Here is a 25,017-nt window from a genome sequence, read left to right on the forward strand (position 1 = left end):
ACCCTAATTGCCTCACTAAAAAAAAAAAAAAAAGATTTATGAAGTGCTTTACATCTGTTATGCCATTGCGCTCTCACAACATCCCAGAGAAGTAGTTTACTATAATCAATCCCTTTTACAGGTAAGGAAACTGAGGCAGGTAGGGGTTAAGTGATGTGCCCAGAGTCACACAGCTAGTGCGTGTCCAAGACAGGGTTTGAACTCAGAGCTTTCTGATTTGAATCCTAGCACCCTATCGGATGCTATAGATCACCTCCAAATCAATGGCCCTGTGACCCAACATCTAACCTAATTAAGTTTAGAGAAGACTCATAATCAGAAGGCTGGACCACAGGTAATGAATCATCACCACCATGGTGGTGCCCTTACTAAGGCACAGAGAGGGTGCAATCTTCTGGGCAGAGAGCCTGCCCATAGCCTGGATCTTCAAGGGCTTGAAATATCCAGATAACCATCTCCAATCCCTATTTCCCACAACATGTGTAGACACAGCCTTACCCTCAGTGGTTTCCAGGATTTGGAAGTAAACTGGTTCTCTGCTCTTTCACCATGCCAACTGAATAAAGAGGAACTCTACTTTTGCCTCACTCCCCTGGGGACAAAACGATTGACAGCCTCCAATCCTTTATCTACAGAGAAGCCCTGCCCAGCTATACAATGAGATCTGAAACTGAACAGACCAGCAACTTTTCATGAAACTCTGAATCATCTCTATTGGTATGGTTAACTGAGATCCAGCAGCACCTCTTGGGAACAGAGCCTCCACAGTCCTCCACCCCATCAACTCTTCCCCACTTTCTGAGATGGTTGGCCCTGTCAACTGAGTCTGGGGACATGAACCATCAAAGAAATCATCAGCTCAAAGTTACTGAAGTTCTGTAAGAATGACATAGCCTAAAAAAAAAAAAATGACATAGCTTTGGTCTTCTACCATAACCTTCAGGAGAACAGAGAGGAAAACATTGGAGTCTTACCTTATCCGACAGTTGGAAGATTAGCAATAACGTCTTTAAGAAAGCGACTATTAGGGGCAGCTAGGTGGTACAGTAATAGAGCACGACCCTGGAGTCAGGAGGACCCGAGTTTAAAGGCCGGCCTCAGACACTTAACACTTGCTGGCTGTGTGGCCCTGGCAAGTCACTTAACCCCAATTGCCTCACCAAAAAAAAGGAAAAGAAAGAAAGAAAGAAAAGAAAGAAAGAAAGAAAGAAAGAAAGAAAGAAAGAAAGAAAGAAAGAAAGAAAGAAAGAAAGAACAGAAAGAATGAAAGGAAGGAAGGATGAAGGAAGGAAGGAAGGAAGGAAGGAAGGAAGGAAGGAAGAAGGAAGAAAGAAAGAAAGAAAGAAAGAAAGAAAGAAAGAAAGAAAGAAAGAAAGAAAGAAAGAAAGAAAGGAAGGAAGAAAGAAAGAAAGAAAGCACTATTAAACACAAAAGTGTGTATCTATATATACAGAACCATACTATACAAACTTCTATTTATTAATTCTTTCTCTGGATTGGGGTACCATCTTCTCTCATAGGTCCTTTGTGGCTGATTTGAGTATTTATGATACTCAAAATAACAAGTCATTCAAAGTTGCTCTTAGAACGATATTGCTGTTACTGTGTACAAACATCCTTGGTCTGCTCATTTCATTCTCACTATTTCATGTGTGTCTTTCCCTGTTTTTCTAAAAGCAGCCACCTCATCATTTCTTATAGTACAGTACATTCCATCACGATCAGATAGCACAATTGATTCAGCATCCCCTCAATTTCCAATTCTTTGGACCACATAGAGAGCTGCTATAAATATTTTAGAACATGTAAGTTCTTTCCCTTTCCCCCAATCACCTTGGGAAAGATACCTAATAATGGGATCGCCCTTTAGCCATAATTCCAGATTGCTCTCCAAAGTAGTTAGATCAGTTCACAGTTCCACAGTCAATTGGTGTCCCAATTTCCATATACCCTCCAATTTTTATTCTCCTATCACTTTAGCCTATCTTATAAGTGTAAGATGATATCTCAAAGATGCTTTAATTTGTAATTCTCTAATCAATAGACTTAGAGCATTTTTGCCCATCCAACTATATATAGTTTAGATTTTCTTCATCAAAAAACTGCCTGGAATGACTGTTATTTTTATAAATTTGACAAAGTTCTCTGTGTATATTTGAGTTATGAGACTTCCTCTGAGAAACTGCTTATAAACATTTTCTCCCATTTTCTATTTTCCTTCTGTTGTGGGCACAAAGTCCCCCAGAAGTTTTCTGGGGGCACATTGAAGAATCTTCTCCTTGAGAAACTAAACCAGAGGACAGATACCCCTAGAGAGATAAGCAGAACCAAATCAGACTGAGCTAGCTTCAGAATCTCCACCTTTCATTCTGATCTCCCTTACCCCAGGGGAGATAAATTTGGGTGTGGCTGCGGCCTTGTGTCCTGAAAAGAGATCTGTACCACCCCTCACCCATTTCCTCTAGTCACCACCAGTGGGAGGATGGTCCTCCCTCACTAAAGGAACTTCCACAGTCAAATGGTGACCCCCTCCCCCCATCAGTCTTCTATAAAAGTACCTACCAGTCTCCTGCTCGAGGAGATTGGTACCTCTGAGCCACGTACTTTGTGCCTATCTCCCCATGAGAAGTCCAAGGATTTTCTTTCATGTTTCCCTTCCCTTGCCCCCCTCCCTTCCCTTGCCCCTAAATAAACTACCACCTTATTCTAACTACTTTTGTGTGCAAGAGGGTATAATTCTTTAAAGAGGAATTCCTGAGAACCCCAACCCCTAACCCAAACCCATACCCCATTTCCCCATTACACTTCTAATCTTGGCTACACTGTATTTATTTGTACAAAAACTTCTAAGATATAATCAAAAATTATTCCACTTTGCAACCTCACAGTGCGCTCTCTCTCTCTCTCTCATTTTATTCATCAATTGTTGTCCAACCATAGATCTGATAGATAATGTTTCATGTTCTTCTTATTTTCTTATGTTATCTCCTTTGTATCTAGGTCATGTAGTCATTTTGACCTTATCTTACTTTCCAAACTTTCCCAGCAATTCTAACCAAAAAATGAATTCTTATCCCCAAAGCTTAAATCTTTACATTTGTCAAACACAAAGTTTCTATAATCATTTAATATGTGGTGTATTGTATATCTACTCTGTTCACTGATCTCGATTTCTTAGCCAGTACCAGATAGTTTTGATAATTACTACTTTATAGTATAATTTAAGATCTGGTCCTGAGGTAAGTGCTATTATTATCCCCATTTTACAAATGGAGAAACTAAGGCAAACAGGATAAGTGACCTGCCTCTATTTTATAGCTGCCAAGGGTGAGGTCCTGGAAGATTCAGTGGCTAATAGATTGGCACAGAAAGAGGCAACCTAACATAGTTTTATGGTAAAATTGGAAATTCCAGTTTTCAGAATTCCTTCCTTCCTTCCTTCCTTCCTTTCTTCCTTCCTCCCTCACTTCCTTTTTCCTCCCTCCTCCCTCCTTCCTTCCTCCCCTCACTGCCTCCCTCTCTCCTTCCTTCCTCCCTCCCATCCTCCTTCCCTTTCTTTTCCCTCCCTTCCTTTTCCATCCCTCCCTCCCCCCTTTCCTTCCTTCCTCCTTTTTTCTTTCCTTCCCTCCCTCCTCAGGGTTTTCTTGTAGGAGGATCAAATGTCATAATGCACTTCATAAACTTTAAATGCCATATAAATTTCAGCTATTATAGGTGATCTCTCAGGTCCTCTATAACTTTAGATCTATGATCCTCCAAGTTACTAGGGATGTGACCTTGGGGTACTCACCTGTATTCCTGAGCTCCAATTTCCTTCTCTGTAAAACAAGGGAGTCAGACTAGACCAAGGATTCCTACATTTGTTTGTGTCCTGGCCCCCTTGGGCAGTCGGTCTGATGAAGCCTTTAGCCCTTCCCAGGCTAATGCTTTAAAGGCACAAAATAAAATATACAGGATTACAAAGGAAACCAATTAAACCAAAATACAGGAATCAAAAGGTTATGTTTTGTTTTTAAGTTTACAGGCCCAGGTTAGGAACCACTGGACTAGAAGGGTCTCTAAGATTCTTTCCATGGGTAAAATCTGTGAACTTATACCAGGAAAACCACAAGGCCAAGCCTGTTATCCACACCATAACCCTCTTCCCCAGAAGAGGGGGTTGGCCTTTTCTTGGGAGAGGGTAAACTCCCTGATGATGCAGCAGGAAGTATGCTTTTGATTAGGCAATAGGCTAGAGAACTAATAGCCAACCAGTATGTACTACTTACTATACATCAGGCACTGGGCTAAGTGCTTTACCACTGTTATTTCATTTAATCCTCACAACAATCCTAGGAGGTACAAGCTATGTTTTAAAAATTTATTCATTTTGAACTTCGATACAAAAAGACAAAAAAAGAACATTTCCAGCACAGCATAAAAAGAAGATAAAACCATGAATTTCCATTTCACAGTTTACTTAAAAAAAACACACTATGTAATAAATATTACACATCGTTTTCAAAGCTACCCTGCTTTTCTGTGTTTCCTTCTGAGTTTTCTTTTGTTCTCTGCTCTGCACTTTAAATTTTTTCTCCCTCTCTCCCCATTCTACCCTAGAGAAGGCTACCATTAGACACAAATATGTTTATCTGCATGTATAAAACCATACTCTGCATACTTCTATTAGCAAATTCTTTCTCTGGATGTGGATAGCATCTTCCCTCATACGTCCTTTGTAGTTGATTTTGAGTATTTATGATACTCAAAATAATAAGTCCCAATATTGCTGTTACGTGTACAACATTCTTTTGCTTCTGCTCATTTCACTCTTCATTATTTCATGCAAGTCTTTCCATGTATTTCTTTGAGGTTCTTTTGGGGGAGGGGCTGGGCAGTGAGGGGTTAAGTGACTTGCCCACAGTCACACAGCTAGTGTCAAATGCCTGAGGTCAAATTTTAACTCAGTTCCTCCTGAACCCAGGGCCGGTGCTTTATCCACTGTGCCACCTAGCTGCCCCATTTTGGGGGGTTTTTTTTTAGATTCTTATTTTTTGTTTTGTTTTGTTTTGAGGTTCTTTTTTTCCTTTCCATGTATTTCTAAATCAACCAGCTCATGATTTCTCATAGTGCAGTAATAGTCTATCATGATTATATACTACAATTTGTTTAGCCATTCCCTAGTAGAAGGGCATCCCCAAAATTTCCAGTTCTTTGGTACCACAAAGAGAACTGCCATCAATATTTTAGAACTTGTAAGTTCTTTCCCTTTTTCCTTAATCATTTTAGGAAATAGACCTAATAGTAGGATTTCTGGATCAAAGGCTATCCACAGTTTTTATAACCCTTTAGGTATAATTTCAGATTGATCTCCAAAGTGGTTAGAACAGTTCACAGTTCTACAAACAATGAATTAGTGTCCTAATTTTTCTACATCCCCCCAACATTTATTGTTCTCTCCTATCGTTTTAGCCAATTTGATAAGTATAAGATGAGATCTCAAAGTTGTTTTAATTTGCATTTCTCTAATCAATAGAGATTAGAGCATTCCCCCCCCCCCCCCACCATATGACTATATATGGTTTTGATTTCTTCATCAAAAAAATTGCCTGTTTGGGGGCAGATCAGTGGCGCAGTGGATAAAGCACCGGCCCTGGATTCAGGAGTACCTGAGTTCAAATCCGACCTCAGACACTTGACACTTACTAGCTGTGTGACCCTGGGCAAGTCACTTAACCCCCATTGCCCGGCAAAAAAAAAAAAAATTGCCTGTTTATATCTTTTGATTTATCAATTGGGAATGACTGGTATTATAAGTTTGACAAAGTTCCTTCTATATTTGAGATATGAAACCTTTATCTGAGAAACTGTAAGATTTTTCTCCCCATTTTCTGTTTTCCTTCTAATCTTGGCTACACTGGTTTTATTTGTATAAAAACTTTAAATGTACTCTAATCAAAATTTTCCATCTCACAGTGCTCTCTATCTCTTCTTTATTCAGCAATTGTTGTATCCATAGGTCTGATAGATAATATATTTCACATTCTTCTTATTGTCTTATGTTATCTCCTTTGTATCTATTGTATTCATTTGTATCTAATATATTTATTTTGACCTTATCTTGGTAAATGGTAAAAGATATTGGTTTATGCCCAATTTCTGTCATACTGTTCCACTGATCTTGCTTTCTTAGCCAGTACCAGATAGTTTTGATAATTACTGCCTTATAGTATAATTTAAGATCTGGTCCTGAGGTAAGTGCTCTTATTATCCCCATTTTACAAATGGAAAAACTAAGGCAAACAGGAATAAGTGACCTGCCTCTATTTTATAGCTGCCAAGGTTGAGGTCCTGGAAGATTCAGTGGCTAATAGATTGGCACAGAAAGAGGCAGCTCCTGATCATGTGAGGGAAGCTTAGACATAGTTTTATGCAAAACTGGAAATTCAATTTTTCAAAATCACTTCCTTCCCTCCTTCCTTCCTTCCTTCCTTCCTTCCTTCCTTCCTTCCTTCCTTCCTTCCTTCCTTCCTTCCTTCCTTCCTTCCTTCCTTCCTTCCTTCCTTCCTTCCTTCCTTCCTTCCTTCCTTCCTTCCTCCCTCCCTCCCTCCCTCCTTCCTTCCTTCCCCCTCCCTTCCTTCCTTCTTTCCTTCCACCCATCCTACTGTGAGTTCATGAGAGTCAGGTCTGAGTTAGGCAACTCTTGAAGGAGGTTGTTTACCTTAGGAAACCAAGACCACTGAAAATAGCTGGCAGGTGAGTCACAAGGCTGAGTTTCCAAGCTTGTTGAAGGGAGGCCACGGCCAACCTTGCATTTGAACTCCAGGACTTGGAGAAGTGAAACATCTCTTTGAATCATCCAAATGGGTTATCTCAATTGCAAAACCCCCAGCTTCCTGTTTCTAAGAAATTGGGCCTGAGGAAAGGAAGACATTTCAAGAGGTTTGCTATGACCTTGGGGAGTTGGGAGGGAAGAGAAGGAGTAGACTTCCCATTCTGTAGTTCTGGAAGTCACATGGAAAGGAACTAGGCATTTGGGACACAGATTTGCATTAGTGGTGTGCCTTCCCCAAAGCTGGCCAGAACATTTCTGTCGAGTCAGGCTCCCAGACAGGGTGGACAAGGACCTAGGCTATATTTCCCAAACCCCTTCCCTTTCTCTCCTCTACCCCTCCAAAGGCCATTTCTTAATTAAGCCCTACAGAATACACAGGGCCCCTAGTCTACCACAAGCTCTGGACCTCATAGAAAAGCCAGAACAGCATTCAAAATGGCTTGAGATTTCACATCACACTGAGGTCTAAAAGGTGGGAAGGAAGGAAGGAAGGAAGGAAGGAAGGAAGGAAGGAAGGAAGGAAGGAAGGAAGGAAGGAAGGAAGGAAGGAAGGAAGGAAGGAAGGAAGGAAGGAAGGGAGGAAGGAAGGAGGGAAGGAAGGAAGGAAGGGGAGGAAACATTTATTAAGTGCTTATTGTGTACCAGACACTGAGCTAAGTGCTTTACAAATGTTATCTCATTTGATAACCACAACAACCTTGGGAGGGAGGTACTATTATTATCTCTATTTTATAGTTGAGGAAACTGAGGCAGGCAAAGATTAAGTGGTTTACCCATGGTCATACAATTAGTAAGTGCCTGAGGCTGTATTCGAGCTTAGGTCTATCTGATTCCAGGCCTAACACCGTATCCACCGTCCCACCAGCTGCCCTGATGATTTAAGTGACACCAATAGTGTAGTTACATAGATTCAGAGCACCTTAATGCTGGAAGGGACTTTAGAGATTAGTCCTCCCTTCTCCCCACCTCCCCACCTAACTCTCATCAGCTGTGGAAGCAGAGGTAAGTCCTTTCAACTGTCATCCTCAATTTCCTCATCTGAAAAGTGGGGTGATAAATATCCATATTCCTTCCTTCCTTCACAGAGTTGTAATGATTCATTCATTCATTCAGCCATTCAATGAGTATTTATCTCCTATGGGTCAACCACTTTGGATACAAAGACAAACATGAAAAAATTCCTTGCTCTTAAGGAACTAATCTTCAATTGAAGGGAAACAATGTGCACAAAGATAATTAAATATTAAGTACATTCAAAACAATGCAAAGTGAATTGGGGTGGGGTGAAGGGGAGTACTGGTGTCTGGAGAATCAGCAGGTGACACTTGAATGGAGCCTTGAAAGAAGGTAGGGAAACAAGTGATGTGGTTCCCCATTTGAGAAATGGTCAAAGGATATGAGCAAGCAGTTTTCATTTTTTAATTTAAAAAAAATTTTTTTAAAGCAGGGCAATGAGAGTTAAATGACTTGCCCAGGGTCACACAGCTAGTAAGTGTCAAGTGTATGAAGCCAGATTTGATCTCAGGTCCTCCTGAATCCAGGGCCCGTGCTTTATCCACTGCCACCTAGCTGCCCCCAAGCAATTTTCAGATGAAGAAATCAAAGCTATCTATTGCCATATGAAAAAAAATGCTCTAAATCACTAATGATTAGAAAAAAGCAAATTAAAACAACTCTGAGGTACCACCTCTCACCTATCAGATTGGTTAATATGTCAAAAGAGGAAAATGATAAACATTAGAGAAGCTGTGGAAAAAATGGAACATTAATACATTGTTGGTGGAGTTGTGAACTGATCCAACTATTCTAGAGAGCAATTTGGAACTATGCCCAAAGGGTTATGGGACTGTGCATACCCTTTGTCCCAGTAATACCATACTGAAGAGGTATCCCAAAGAGATCACAGAAAAAGGAAAAGGACCCACATATACAAAAATATTTATAACAACCCTTTTTGTGGTGGCAAAGAATTGGAAATCGAGGGAATTTCCATCAATTGGGGAATGCTGAATAAGTTGTGGTATATGAATATAATGGAATCATATTGTACTGTAAGAAATAATGAGCAGGGGGCAGCTAGGTGGCGCAGTGGGCAAAGCACTGGCCCTGGAGTCAGGAGAACCTGAGTTCAAATCTGGCCTCAGACACGTGACACTAGCTGTGTGACCCTGGGCAGGTCACTTAACCCCAATTGCCTCACAAAAAGAGAAAGAAAGAAAGAAAGAAAGAAAGAAAGAAAGAAAGAAAGAAAGAAAGAAAGAAAGAAAGAAAGAAAGAAAGAAAGAAAGAAAGAAAGAAAGAAAGAAAGAAAGAAAGAAAGAAAGAAAGAAAGAAAGAAAGAAAAGAAAAAGAAAAAGAAAAAACAATGAGCAGGCAGATTTCAGACAAACCTGGAAAGACTTAAGTGGACTGATGCTGAGTAAAGTGAGCAAAACCAGGAGAACATTGTATACAGTAACAGTAACAGTAACATTGTGTGATGATCAACTGTGATAGACTTGGCTCTTCTCGGTAGTGCATTGATCCAATTCCAAAGAACTAATGATAGAAAATGTTCTCCACATCCAGAAAAAAGAACTATGGATTCTGAATGCAGATTGAACCACACTGTTTCTACTTTTCTGTTGTCGTTTTTTCTTTTTGGGAGGTTTTTTCCCTTTTGTTCTGATTCTTCTTCTATAATACAACTTATGCAGAAATATGTTTAATGTGATTGTACATGTATAACCTATATCAGATTGCTTTCTGCCTTGGGGAGGGGGGAGAGAAGGGAGGAGAAAAATTTGGAACTAAAAATCTTATGAAAATAATGTTGAAACCTATTTTTACATGTAAATGGAAAATAATAAAATACTTTTATGATTAAAAAACCCCACAAGTGATGTGGGAGTACAAAGGTGTGGAGGTGGGAGATGGAACACCAAGTATGAGGAAGAGAGAAGAGGAAAGGAATGTATATGAAGATGGAGTCAGCTTGTGAACAACTTTGAACCAAGGAATTTGCATTTTATCATTGAGAGGACAGAGAAGCCTTGGGGATTCTAGAATAGGGGAGGGGCATGGTCAGACTTTGAGGGAAATTCATCCATTTGGCAGCAGTATGGAAGAAGAAATACAAGACAGGGAAACTGGAGTCAGGGAGACCAATTAGAAGTCTACTGTAGTAGTAGTGAGGAAGAAGACAAGCATTTACAAATTGTCTACTATGTGCTAGGTACCATAGAGAAGCACTTTAAAAATATTATCTCAGAGCAGCTAGGTGGTGCAGTGGATAAAGCACTGGCCCTGGATTCAGGAGGACCTGAGTTCAATTTGACCTCAGACACTTAATACTTACTAGCCTTGTGACCCTCAGCAAGTCACTTAACCCTCATTGCCCTGCCAAAAAAAAAACATCTCATTTGATCCTTTGATCCCTCGAGGTAGGTGCTATAATTATACCTATTTATTTATCCCCATTTCAACTTAACAATTGAAGAAACTGAGGCTGACCACCTTAAGTGACTTTCTTGGTCACACAACTTGTGTCTGAGGTTGGATTTGAAGTCTGTCTTCCTGACTCCAGCCTAGCACTCTATCCACTGCTGCATCTAGCTGTCCTTACACAGTACAAAGCATTTCATAAACTCTAATATGTTATATAAATGTCAGCAATGATAACAATTTAGTCACTGTGTCATTGGATTTAAATTTGGAAGGAACCTTAAAGGTCAATTATCTAGTCTGTTGTTGTTGTTCAGTTCTGTCCAGCTTTGGGGTTTTCTTGGCAAAGATACTGAAGAGGCTTGCCATTTCCTTCTCCAACCCATTTTACAGATGAGGAAACCGAGGCAAACAGAGTGAAGTGACTTGCCCAGGGTCACTCAGCTAGTAAGTGTCTGAGGTCAAATTTGAACTCAGGTCTTCCTGATTTAAGGTCTGGTGCTCTATCCACTGCAATATCTAGCTGCCCTAGCTGTCTGGTTTTGTGGTGTTGAACTTGAATAGAAATGGATCTCTGTGGCTGCATATTGCCTTAGAAAACCACAAACTAACATTATCTATGTTGGGTTGTGATTTTACTTATTTTGTGAAATATTTCAAAATCCTGTGTGTGTTTGACACCTTCACCCATTTTAATGTGTTTTAGCCATTTCATTCATTTTACAAATGAGGAAACTGAAGACAGGGAAGTATACTTATCTGAGTCCCAGTTCCTTCATTCTAGAGTAGAGGAAAGGAAATGCTAGAAAATTGAAGGGACTTGCCCAGGTCTACACATGGACATTGGCAGAGCTAGGACTAGAATGGAAATTCCCCTGATCCCCAGCAATGTTGCAGAAAGGATGCTGAACCTGGAGGCAGAAGAGATCCAAATTTCCATCCTGACTCTGATGCTTACTTGTGGTATGAACTTGGGCAAGTTTCTATTTCTCCATTTGTTCATCTGTAAAATGGGAATCACATGCCAGCACTACCTACCTCACTGCCCCTATTATCCTGGAAGAACATTTTGTAAACCTTAAGATATTCCAGAAATGTAAATTATTATTCCACTGGGCAACATGAATTTCTTATTGTTGAAAAAGAAATTATTCCTGTTCTTTCTCTCAAATGCATACTACCTCAGGGGATGGTTCAAGTTGTCTCTGAACTTTCTTCTCTCCTCAGTCAGTTAAGGGGTGGGGCTGAATCAAAGTAGAGCTGAAATTTTCATCAAGTTCATGACTTTTGGATGGGATCAACACATGCTACCTGTATGAATACATTGTTTATTTTTCTTTCTTCTTTCTTTTTAATATTTACAATCGGAAAGACTTTGCTTACTAAGTGACTTAACCAAATAGTAAAGGAGAGAACAGTTGTGTGTTATTTAACTTCCCTGTAAATGTCACCCGTCCTTTCCATCATTAGAGATTCCAAAGGTGACACCCCTGCTGGTAGGGGCCCCCAGCCTCGCCTTGACTCTGTCCTTCCATCCCCTGCAAATGCATGTTTTCTTTTGTTTTGTTTTGATGATAAGGCAAGGGAAAGGAGAGGAAGGAGACAAGGGATGGGGGGAAGGGCAGGAAAGAGAAGAAAAGAAAGAGAGAGAAGCAGGAATGAAAACAGAGGAAGGGAAGCAATTACTTGCTACACTTGAGGCACTGTGCTAGATTGTTGCTGTTTTTCAGTTGTTTTCCGTCCTTTTCGACTCTTTATGACCCACCCTACTGGAGTTTTTCTTGGTAGAGATAATGGAGTGCTTTGCCATTTCCTTCTCCAGCTCATTTTACGGATGAAAAAACTGAGGCAAACGGGGTGAAGTGACTTTCCCAGGGTCACACAGCTAGTAAGTGTCTGAGGCTGGATTTCTACGTGCCAGGGTACAAATAGCAAATGACAAACTGGCTCTGACCTCAGAATGCTCACATCTTACTGAGTCAGGGGGTAGATTAAAATATGCAAACAGATGTTTGTAAATGACAGTTTGAGAAGGGTCCACAACCAAGTGTACCAAGAAAGGTTTTCCAGAAGCGGCATGTGAGCTGAGCCTTGAAGGAAGGAAGAAAGGACCTGGGAGGATGTGGAGGGAGCACAGGGAATGCTGAGTTTGGGGATGAGCAATTAGGCCAGTAATCAAAAGCTGGATGGTGAAGAGCTTTGAACGCCCAACTGAGGCACTAGTTTTTGAGGTGAGAGGCGTGGGAGAGAAGGTGGTTAAGAAGAGAGAATGCCGAACATCTGGGTTTAACTTGTGCCGCAGATGCTTGCCAGATTTGTGACCCAGGGATACTCACTTAACTTCTTTGGGCCTCAGTTTTCTCATCTGTTAATTGGACTGAATGATCTCTAGGGTCCCCTCTGGCACTAAATCTATGACCTCTATGATGCTTTTCAGCTCAATATCGATGATTCTGTGCTGTTAACTCGGGCGATCAGAAGGACGGTGGTGTCCTGCACAAAAAATGGAGAGATTCTGAAGAGAGGACTTGAGGAAGATAACAAGCTCCCCTATGGGCATGGGAAGAGAATGAACAATGGATTTATTGGTCTTGTTATAGGTACTGACCTATCATCTACACCTCACACTGGCAGGAAGGGGAAGCACTACCTGCTACCATCATTTAGCCTATGATCCAGCTGATTCCCTTGATTTCTCAAGCAGCAATCTGGGATTCCCATCTAGCCTTGCACTCTAACGTCTCAATGGTGTGGGTGTCCGTTAGTAGTATTTCTTCCCAGATATCACTGGGACTAGAGCAGAGCAGACTGTTACTGAGAATCCTGGGAAGTAATATTCCATTGGACACATCACATAGCCTCCAACACAGTACCTATTCAATCGTAAGAGCCTGTGTTCTCTCTACCTCTGCAGAGTGGTGCAGTGGATAAGGAAAGCCGGGAGTCAGGAAGATGTGAATTTCACTTGTTGAGTATCTTGGCAGGAATTCCTGCTTCAATAAGAGTTATACAAGGTTCAACAGTTCTGAACTCTTCAGGGTCTCTTGGGTTTCTTCATGGATAAAATTAGAGACTTGCTTTAAATATTTCTTTAGCTTTAAAGCTCTCGGATGCTTCGGTTTACCATGAACAGTTATCAGTTCTGTAGAAACCCAGAGGATGAGGCAGAGATCAATGAGAAAGAAATGACCTCTAAATTCCCTTATGTTTCTAAATTCTTTGAACTTCTGAATAAGAACTGGAGGACTGGTGAAGGGAGGCTTGATAGAAGAGGGGCCTTTAAAAATGATCAGATTGAGATCAGTAGTGGGCTAAGAAGATGAGAATGAGTATTAAGCTTCTCCAACTCTGCCAGGCATTGTGCTAGGCACAGTACAGATTTTATCTCATTTGATCTACACAACCACCCTGAGAGGCAAGTGCTATTATCATATCCATTTAACAGTTGAAGACACTGAGGCAGAAGAGGTTAAGTGACTTGCACTAGGTCACATGGATAATAATTGTCTGAGGCTGAATTTGACCTCAGGTCTTCCTGACTCCAGGTCCAATGCCGTATCCACTGTGCAACCTAAGGCACAGAGGAAGGACTGACAATAGCAAGTTCATAGGATATGGAAGACTTCAGTCTGGAGAGAGTAGACAGTCAGGCAAGCAGTGTTGAGAGATAAAACTGGACAAGGGTGACAGGTCCAGAATATTGTTGTTTTGTCTCTTAGTCGTGCCCAACTCTTTGTGGTTCATTTGGGGTTTCCTTGGCAAAGATACTGGAGTGGTTTGCCATTTCCTTCTCCAGCTCCTTTTACAGATGAGGAAACTGAGGCAAACAGGGGTACATGATTTACCCAGGGTCACACAGCTAATAAGTCTGAGGCTGGATTGGAACTCAGGTCTTCTTAAATTCAGGCCCAGGACTCTATCCACTGCACCACCTAGCTGCCCTAGACCAGAATATGGCCCCTTGAAAGCCAGGCAGACAAGTTTAGATTGACATGGTAGGAGATGGAGAGCCCTTGAAGGTCTTTGAGTAGGGGAGTAGCATACTAAGAGCAGGTTTAAGGAAGATTAGTCTGACAATGATAACCCAAGAAAAAATTAGAAAAGGAATTGTGGAATCGCAGATTTCTGGAGCTGCAAGTGAGCTCAGGACCCTTCTGTCTTTAAACAAGAATCCTCTCTACAGTATCCCTTTACCATTGCTTATTAAGATTTTCCCTTAAGACTTCTAATGAGGAAGAGCCCACCACCTCCTGAGACCATCCATTTTACCTCAACTAGCTTATTCTTAGAAAGTTTTTCCTTTCACCAGGTCTAAATTTGCACTCTCTGTCTGTCTCTGTCTCTGTCTCTGTCTCTGAGTATGTGTGTCTGTGTTTGCAGCTTCTGTCCATAGTTCTGCTCTCTATGGTCAAATGAAGCAGTTCCCATCCCTCTTCCATTTGACAGTCAGTGGCAGGCACTTGAAGACAGCCATTGTGTCCCCTTCTCTCCCCTCCCCACCAACCTTCTCTTCTCCAGGTTAAATGTCCCATTCTTTCACCTGATCATCACTTGGCAAGGATCCAAGGCTCTTCACCATCCTGGTTGCCCTTCTCTAGACGTCCTGTGGACTATTCATGTCTCACTTTCTGACAGATGACCCTATGGTCCCAAGGGCCAAATCTCTCAGGATTTACAGTTGTTGTTTTTTCAGGGTTTGTTTGTTTGTTTGTTTTGCAGGACAATGAGGGTTAAGTGACTTGCCCAGGGTCACACAGCTAGTAAGTGTTAAGTGTCTGAGGTCAGATTTGAACTCAGGTACTCATGAATCCAGGGCCAGTGCTCTTTCTACTCTGCCACCTAGCTGTCCCCAAATTTAATTTTGATGTAAAAAATAAAACAAACAAACAAAAACTTCCTAAAATGCCTGAAGGTAAAATGGGTTGGTTGCTTTGGCCACTAAGTAGTAGGTCTTTAAGCAAAGACTGGATGGCTACTCATTGGGTATGTAGCAAAGAGGATTTTGGGTTTGGCATGATTCGGATGAGGTAGTCACTGAAACCCTTCTCTATGATTCTGTGGGTCCAGGAGAATATGGTCAAAAAAGAAATGGAGGTGGGGGCAGCTAGGTAGCATAGTGGATGAAGCATGGGCCCTGGATTCAGGAGGACCTGAGTTCAAATCCAGCCTCAGACACTTGACACTTACTAGCTGTGTGACCCTGGGCAAGTCACTTAACCCTCATTGCCCCGCAAAAAAAAAAAAAAAAAAGAAATGGAGGTAAGAAGGGTTGTTTCTTCCATTAGAAAACTTGGCTGGGAATGTAAAAAAAAAGAACTAGAACAATAGCAAGAGGGGGGTGGGGATCATGGTCAGATGATCAGTACAGAGAGAACAGAGATCAGTAGACAAGTGGTAGGGGAAGAGTAGGACTAGCTGTACTCATTCAAGGAAATTTCCTGGAAAGACATTTACAGCAGTGGCCAAGTCCATTTCCTCATCTGTCAAATGAAGGAGGTAGACTGGGTGACCTCTAATATCCCTTCTGACTCTCCATCCATGATCCCAAAAACCTAATTTCAAGGCATCCTGCTTTGTGGTAGACAATGGGGCAAAATAAAAGATTGTAGGCAGATTCATTCCCATTTGGGGGGAAATGGCCACATTTCCTCACCTCTCTGGCTCCACTGATTTCTGTCTTTGAGATCCAGAGTAAAGCGTTTGTGCACACTGAGGAAGGTTAGAAAATTGTGCTATGCTGTGTATGTCACTGACCATAGGTACCCTTGTTTTTGTTTTGTTTTGTTTTGTTTGTTTTTGCAGGGCAGTAAGGGTTAAGTGACTTGCCCAGGGTCACACAGCTAGTTAAGTGTCAAGTGTCTGAGGCTGGATTTGAATCCAAGGCCAGTGCCATAGGTACCCTTTTTAAGGCAAGGGAGTTAAGGTGAGGCCAAAGCAACCAGCCCATTTTACCTTCAGGCACACAAACAATTTGACTTCCCCAAATGAATACCCAGATGCCAAAGAGTGGAATTCTTAGTTATTTCAGATAAGCACTTTTAATGTCTTTATCTCTGCACCTTGTCCCTTCTGTGTCCAATGGGAGCTACCTGTCTACCCTACTCCTCTTTGCCCTGGCTCCAATCCCACTAGTACAACCACTCTGACCCAATCCTCCAATCAGATAGCCACAGACCTTTGAAATAGAACTAAAAGTAACCCAATTCTCCCATTTGAGAACCTCCCACCACAGATTCAGACTTGTTTGTGTTTGCAGATTCTGTCACTGTTCCAAGAAATACAGATCCATTTCCTTTGAATCCCGAAGGCCAAGGGGTGTTGATCTTTTGCTGTTCTTCTTCCAAGGTCACCTTTGATACCAACGTCTTGCTGATTTTTCTTTCACTATCAATTGTTGGGTTGTGGTTTTTTTTCCCCATTCCTCCTTTTCTTTCAACTCCTGTCTCTCTCCCTACACAACACACACACACACACACACACACACACACACACACACACACACTCACACTCACACACCAGTCAAACCAGATACTAGAGAATCAATGTTCAGGAACATTAAGGGAGACAGGTCAGTATAGTAGGGAAAGTTTTGGCTTTGGAGTCAGGACTTGGGTTTGAATCTTGTCTTTATCACTGACTACTTTGTAACCTTTGGCAATAAAAGGGAGTGGATTGTTAGGTTCTTGATGCTAAGAAAGCCATGTTTGTTGGTACCATTGAACCAGCCAGTAGATAAAGAGAACTTGAAGATGAGAGGGGAAAGGGAAAATGTGGCAGCAGTCTGCTGGGGAAGATGGAGATGGGAACAAGAGCACATGCAGAGTGTTAAAGATGGTTAAGGACTTCGGGACATGGAATATCAGGGCTGGGAAGGATCTGAAGACATGCATGGGATTGGAGAGATCACCTAAACAAGTCAAATCTGAGTGCCACACAGCTAATTAGCCCTGGAGCTGGGACCAAGACTCAGACCCTACCCTGCATAGCTTCTCAATTTATGAAAATTAGAAACAGGTTAAAGTCTTAGGGACAGAAGGGACTTTGGAGTTTATCTAGTATAATCTTCTAATTTTATAAATGGGTAAACCGAGACCCAGAGAAGTGACCCAACTCACCAAGGCCAAGTTGTAAGTTGGCAAAACCAGGACGAGAAGCTTATATGTGTATATAAACCCCAATTCTTTGGTGCATGGGTGGAAATGGGGGGGGTCCCACCTTGATTTTTGTCTTTGTATCTACCTGAGTGGAACACGGTGTCCAAGAACTGTTCAATTGAAATGCTTAATTTCTAGACCAATGGTCTCTCCATTAGACTACAAATTACATTCCAATAGACTATAAACTTGGGGTCCCAGTGCTACCGAATTTCTGTCTTCTTACCCCCAGCATCTAGCACTGGAGCTGGATCATAGTTGGTGCCTTATGAAGGTTTGCTTGTTTGACTGATTACTACTAATGATGCTACTGTCCCTTTGGCAGTGGGACTGAGGTTAGCTGACCCTGTGACTTTGACCTTAGCAACAGTTCAGCTAATCAGGCCTGGGAGCAAAGATGTGGAGGAAGGACAGTGAGAACCAGGATCCAAATACTGCCCTGGAACACTTTTTTTTCCCCCCAACTAAATATCAACTTACCAAGATGCAGTACAGAATAGTAGGGAGCTAACCTTTAAGTTAGGATGAATCTGAGTTCAAGACCTACATGGGACCCATAACAGCTACATCACCTTGGGCAAGTCAATCTCTCAGCGCCCTGAGGAAATTCTCTTGGACTGTACATTGTAAAGAAGATACCAATCTGCAGTGGTAAATGAAATTCCTCACCAGGAGCTCCCTACCCCATGAAATCTCAGTTCTCATTAAAAAAAAAAAAAAGATTTACTGCTCAGGAGAAGGAGAGGTCTCACCCAGCCCTCCCAGATAATGGATACTCAGCAGTGACAGCATCAGGCACCTGGATCCATTTCAATTCACTGAGTAAACTTCCTTCCTCCCTGTCCCTGCAAAGGTTCAAGCAAATTTCAAATTGTCTTTGCAAGAATCACACACATACACACATTTGTCAACCGCTTCCCATGTTTGTTTGTGTGTTTTTTTTAATTAAGACACTTATGGCAACTGTAAAAATGGAGACATCATACTGAGAAATACAGCTCTTTGATGATACAGATTTTTTTTAAAATTATTTTAACAGATTCCATTTAAAGAGCAAGATCCCTGATGAAACAGTGGCCATGGGGCTGTTCCCCCAACCCCTAACTGTCAACGCAGAAACCAGAGGGGAAGAAAAGCAAGGGTTGTCCAGTTTGCTAGAGAAAAACAAATCCCAGGTTCATTAAGCATGAAAAGGCTTGTACATTTCAGCAACCAAGGGGAGACCATCTGATTTAACTGCTCTAGTCCATGTCAAAAAAAAAAAGTGCTCTGGACAGCAAAGGTGAAAGATAGTTCTGTTCCAACATTGTCCATTCAACAAATATTTATTCAATGCCTACTATGTGCATAGGACAGGAAGCAGTAGATAGATTCTATGTGTGCTATGCACATAGTAAGTGCTTCAATAAATGCTTATTGATTTCAAGGATAATAGAACAACAGTATTTAGCACTTAGCATTTTACATGTCTTATACATTTGAAAGACCACATTCTTGCAAAACCAGTCTACACAACCATGCTAAAAGTTCCATTGCTAACCCTAAAAAAAATACTCAACATTAAAAAAAATACTAGAGCTTAGAAATGCTTTACATTTAAATAGCAATTTACATCATATAAACACATTCATCTCTTCATTGGTTAAAACTGGTCAAAGATTCATTGCTGCTTTGCACACCAGGTTAAGAATCACAGTTTTAAATAAGGTAGTAGAATTTGTGTCCAACATGCATCTTCCTCGTTGACAAGACGAATGTCTGGTTTCCTATAAGACCAAGTAAGAAATCAAACCTTGAAATCCCACAATGCCACACTCACAGGTCTATGGATTTTCTTTGGAGAAAAAAAATCATCCTTCTTGCCCCTGTCCCAAAGATGAAGCGATTTGGAACTTCCTGAATGACTCGTGGACCCTTCCAACTCAGCCCCTGAAGGTAATGTCTCTCAAGAGATGAGTCTGTTCACAAGAACACCATAATGCTACTTGTTTAAGCTACTCTTACAAGAAATCTGAGGCTCCCTATCTTAGAGAGAGAACCCTTTTTACATTTCCTTGGACTAAAGTACTTCCAGACTCAACCAATAATGTCTGTGAGCTGGCTAAAAGCATTCACTGCCTCAGGAAAACAAAACAAAACAAAAGGAAGTGTTTGAGAGGGCAATTCTCCCTCAGCTTCTGAGCCCTGTGCAGGGCATTGGCAGAAGTTTCAAGCAGAGGATTATGGGTGACTGAAGAAGGTAATAGGAACACAGGAATGAACCTTCCTCAGCCCCATTCAGTCCTGAGACCTCTAAGAGTGCTGGCCCTGGAGGCAGAGGTACTGGCTTCAAATCTCACCTGTGTGACCATCTGTCCTTCACCTACTTCAATGTCCTCATCTGCAAAATTAGGAGGTTGGTCCTCCAAGGTCCCTCCTACCTTTAAATCTAGGAGTCTAGGAAGATGTAAGTCAGAAGTCAACTCTCCAAGGACAGAGGGCTGATACAACCCTACCACACACCCCATCTCCCCTTTCGGCACTGTACTGAGAAGTACTTGGTTCTTATTCTCAGTAGTCAAAATGGCAGGGCTGCCTGCCTTGGGTTTTCCAAGTCTCGAACAGCCAGTTCAGATAAAATGTACAAGATCCAAATGGAGACAACTTGAGGGAGAAGCTGAAAACTGAATACCCCAACCTATTAAGATAAGGACCCAGGGCCAAGAAAGAGTGCTACCAACAAATGAGGAGCAATCTTCTTACTCAGGCATGGGCTGACGTTCTCCAACTCCACTTAACACTTAGAGAGATGCTTGTTGCTCAGGGCAATTAGCTGAGATGAAGAATGCTCACCTCAGAAAAAAGCCAGTCTCGGAAATGAGAATCAGGGACCTAGGTATTCTGACAATAGGGGATGAAAATAATCTGGAAGATGTGTGAATAAGGGTCAACGAGGATAACTGGGCAAGTTGACTCTTCCGTGGAAGATATTTCATTCAATAAGCATTTATTAAGCACCTAATATATACCAAGCCCTGTGTTAGGTCTTGGGAATACAAAGACTGAAAACAAAACAGTCCCAGCCCTCAAGGAGCTTATAGTCTATACATTTTAACACCCTCCAGGACATACAAGTTATGCCCATTTTTGACATCGGGAAGTAAAAATATTGTGATAGGTATTTTCTGTTGTCTTAGTGAAGGGACAGGCTCCCTCAGAGCTCTTTTCCTTGCTTAGAAAGCAAGATAGGCCTCAAGGAGAAGGAAGTATGTTGTAGTGCCGGGGATGGAGTCCTGGTCCTGGAGTCAGGGGAGCTGAATTCTAGTCCTGACTCAGCTAAATTCTCCACTGGACCCACAGGCAAGTCCCTACATCTCTCTCAAGCGCCAGCCATAAAATGAGGTTAATAACAGTTGCATCACTCCCAACTCACCAGGCAATTGTGAGGATCAAATAATAAACAGTAGGGAAAGACCTTTGTTAGGTCTTAAAGAGCTATTTAATGTCAGCTATTATTTTTATGGATGCCCTGGGTAGAGCCATGCTGTCTTTTGTCATTTTCTTGCCTCTTTTTTTTTCAGTCACCTAGTAATTGTCAACGGAAAAAATACAAACCACAAAGCTACAGGACTGGGGCCAGACTGTGGGTACCATCAGGCAGACAAATAAAAATTCAACCTGTCCAAGCCCCAGCTCCAAGATCAACTAACGTGCTTCTCTCACAGTCAAGACCCACTCTTCTCACCTTCAACCTATTTGCCTAGATGACTTTTTTTTTTTTTTAGTGAGGCAATTGGGGTTAAGTGACTTGCCCAGGGTCACACAACTAGTAAGTGTTAAGTGTCTGAGGCTGGATTTGAACTCAGGTCCTCCTGACTCCAGGGCCGTGCTCTATCCACTGTTCCACCTAGCTGCCCCTTCAAACCTTACTTTTTTTTTTTTGTGAAGCGACTGGGGTTAAGTGACTTGCCCAGGGTCACACAACTAGTAAGTGTTAAGTGTCTGAGGCTGGATTGGAACTCAGGTCCTCCTGACTCCAGGGCCAGTGCTCTATCCACTGCGCCCCCTAGCTGCCCCCCAACCTATTTGCAAATATTCATCAACCAGTACTCACTGAGTGCCCACTGTGTTGGGGAAATGAAAGAGAATTAAGGTCCCTTAATCTTGGTGGTAACATACCATGGTCCTCATCTTGCAGATCAGGAAAATGGGGCAGGAAAATAAGGAGAAGTCAAGGGCATGGGGCAAGTCAAAAACTAGAGTAGGAAGACTTGGGATTAGCTGGTCCTACTTCCAGCCTAGCTGTCCAGATAAAACTGGAGGTGCCCCGGTAACATGTCACAAGAATAAAAATCATCAGTTCATAAAATGAGACCTACAATGAATGTTAGAGGATCTCTACTCTAAACCCCTCATTTTATACATGAGGCATTTGAAGCCCAGACAGGGGAGTGATTGATCCAAGGTCTCTCTGACTCCAGCTCCAGCATCCTTTCCACTAAGACATATTTATTGCCAATTCTAGAAATGTTATTTCCTGATCAAAGTGTGGAATGCCAACCATCCAGGCTAGAGCAAGGATAGATGAACCCAGAACTGAGCCAAGAGAGAAAGAATCAGGAAAAAATTTAATTTTCAAAAATTACTCTCACACCCCCAACACACACGTAGCATCCCCTAAACAATTGTGACTCTCCTTTGAAATTCCACCAGTAATTCTCTGATGGCTCTTCTTGCTACATGACTCTGTTTCTTTTATGTTTTCTCTTTTCTAGGGTTCTGAGAGTTGATTCTTTTTCATTCTCCCTAAAAGACAATTTTGAGAGCCTTTCCTCTATTTTAGCTGAGCTAAGGAGCAGGAGATAACTTCTTAACCCTGCTTCCCAAGATGGGGTACAAATGAACCCACCAAATTACTCCCATGCCAGTGTTTCCTCCCATCTTGCTTATTCCATATAAAAACCAGGATAAGCACAACTAAGGATGGATCACAGTAAAAGGGTAAGAGACAGAAGAATCTCATCAATCATCCAGGAAAAAGGTAGCCTCTGCAGCAGAGATCAATTAATTAATTAATCAATCTGATTCAGAATCCCTGATTCAATAGTTCTCTTAACCTTTCTCTCCCCATTAAACTCAGTTAGCATTGCTCCAAGACCGGAGTGGAGCAGGCATCCTCTCCAGCCTCCAATCACTGATCACCCAGAGACCAAGTCCAATCTCCCAGCATCCTTAAGGCTCATCACCATTGATCCTGTAGGTTCCCAGCATATCAGAGCTATGTTATTGGAGTACAGTCAAGCTATTGTATCCAAGTCTTCCAAGGACACTTGGTGTCCTCATGAACAGAGAACATGTCACTTTATTCTAAGTTATCTTGCATTAAAGACAAACAAACAATATTTAATGCCCTCTGATTTCTTTTTTGTTTTTTTCTCTTCCTCTAGGCAGGTAGCAAAAGGTTGAGAATCATGTTATTCTTGCAACAAAAATGAACTTCACGACAAGAGACAAAAATTGATCATAACCACATTCAGCATCATATTTCACAGAAAACTGTGTACGTTTTTTCCCCATACAGGACATACTTCAAAGTAACAAAATAATTTTAACAACTGTAGTGTTCCTTCTTCCCGTTAGACGTAGATTGTTTCTTCCCTTATGGTACATAAATAGGAGAAAAGTAGTCTCTGAAATATTTACGTCCAGAGGTTCTTGCTTGTTGTTGTTGGTGGTGGTGGTGGTAGTGGGGTGTGTGTGTGTGTGTGTGTGTGTTTTGATTTGTCTTCAACAGCCCTAATTTTCATTTTCTCTCCATCCTCGGGCATTCTTCCCAAATTTATATACTAGTCTCCGTCCATCCACACGTTCCAGGATTTCTCGTTTGTAATAGTATCTGAAAGGAGAAAAATATGCAAGGAGGTTGGTTAGGTCTGAGTTGGTGGAAGACTTGAGTCTGGGAGGCAGAGCTGTAAGTAGGGTGGAGCAGTTGGCACTCTGCCACAAAGCACCGAAATTAGAGGGAGCTGAAACCACTTTCAGACCTTCAGCAACATGCAAATCACTGAATTTAGCACCTTGGTTAGGGGTGAGTGATTCTCCCCACTTCCCTCCAACCACTGTATGGAAGCCAGGAGACAAGTTTCCCAAGTGATTAGTCTGTCTGTCTGTCTGTCTGTCTCTCCCCCTTCTCCCCAACACATACACAAAAAGGGTAGCTCTTGGCCCCTTCCCCAGCTGAGGGTGTCCTTGAAGCCACTTGCCCCAGGAGCCAACATTATAGAATCACCCATTTAGGGCTAGAAGGGAGCTTACAAGTCATCCGGCCCAACTCCCTCATTTAACAGAGGAAGAAACTGAAGCACAGGGAAGGAGGGGGACTTTCCAGAGGTCAAACTGGTCCTAATGCCCCACCAGGGTCGGTAGGCGCTGTAAGTGGTCATTCAGCTTTTATGGCATTCTAGAATGATTCTGGAACTATTTAGGTCATTCAGCTTTTATGGCATTCTAGAATGATTCTGGGACTATTTAGGTCATTCAGCTCTTATGGCATTCTAGAATGATTCTGGGACTATTTAGGACATTCAGCTCTTATGGCATTCTAGAATGATTCTGGAACTGTTTACCTCATAGCTCGGCTGAGTTTTTCGTAGGTCATGCTGCTATTGTTCTTCTTCTTCCCCCAGAGCTGAGCCACTGCCTCTGATTTCAAGAACCTGAAGATGCCCTCAGACCGGTCTTCCCACTTTATTAACCCTGGGTTCTTATCTGGGTTCAAGAGAATATCTCGGATAAACTCCCACAAGTGAGTCCCTCGAGGGTCTAACCAAGAAAACAGAGAAAATCAATTACCAGGGAGTGAGAGGAGGTTAACATGACTTCTAAACACTTTAGTGGCTACTCCTGGAGAATGTAAGTGCTTTGGGGGCAGGGAGTGTTACTTTCCTGTTGCTGCTGTTTTGTTTTGACAGAGTCTGGCATATAGTAAGTGAATTGAATTGGACTGAATCGGCGAATTGGACTATCGATTCTTGCCAGTCTAACACCTTCCTTTGGGTCTCCCCCTCCTTCAGTTCCTTTTTAGGTGTTCTCTTCTCTTATTAGAATCTAGGTTCCTTGAAGGCAGGGAGTCGTCTTTCTTTATGCTTGCATTTGTACTCCTAATGCTTAGCGCAGTGCCTGGCATCCAATAAGTGTTTAATAACTGCTTGTTGGTCGATTTTTATTCTAATAAGGGTTAAACTTGATGACTTCTGAGGTGCCTTTTGGTTCTAAAATTCTATTCCCCTCAACACATGGGATATGTGCTTCAATTCAATTCGACAAGCAACTATTAAGCACCTACTATGTACATGACACAATGCTGGAAACCTTTCAGTGTGTGTTAGTTGAGGACTGAAGGCTGGACTAGAGCTCTTCCCCAGTAAATTCATCAAGTCATTTCTACATTTCAGTTTATATTTCTATTGATACTTCCCTCAACTGCTGGTCCCCAGCTCCATGTCTATGATCTCATACATCTGTCAAAACAGAAGACAATCTGTGGAGAAACTGCTATATCTTGGATCTTGAAAACAAGTATTTCTTTCCTACAGGTACAAGTATCTTCAGGAAAGGGGGATGGGGGTGGAGAGAAGGCCATGAACA

At 41.8% G+C, this 25,017-nt stretch overlaps 1 protein-coding gene across 1 annotated transcript in view; it reads right to left on the reverse strand.

Moving 5' to 3' along the window:
* Positions 1-22,903: 22,903 nt before the first annotated feature.
* EHF (ETS homologous factor) overlaps positions 22,904-25,017 on the reverse strand; it is a 65,528-nt gene continuing 63,414 nt past the window's right edge. Inside the window, exons 8-9 of the mRNA XM_043972440.1 lie at positions 23,997-24,192; positions 22,904-23,266 (exon numbers count right to left, since the gene is read on the reverse strand). Coding sequence (XP_043828375.1) covers positions 23,167-23,266; positions 23,997-24,192 — 296 coding nt within the window. The 3' untranslated portion in view covers positions 22,904-23,166. The remainder of the gene's footprint in view (positions 23,267-23,996; positions 24,193-25,017) is intronic.

Source organism: Dromiciops gliroides, chromosome 6 (genome assembly GCF_019393635.1).
Source record: "Dromiciops gliroides isolate mDroGli1 chromosome 6, mDroGli1.pri, whole genome shotgun sequence".
Taxonomy (NCBI): domain Eukaryota; kingdom Metazoa; phylum Chordata; class Mammalia; order Microbiotheria; family Microbiotheriidae; genus Dromiciops; species Dromiciops gliroides.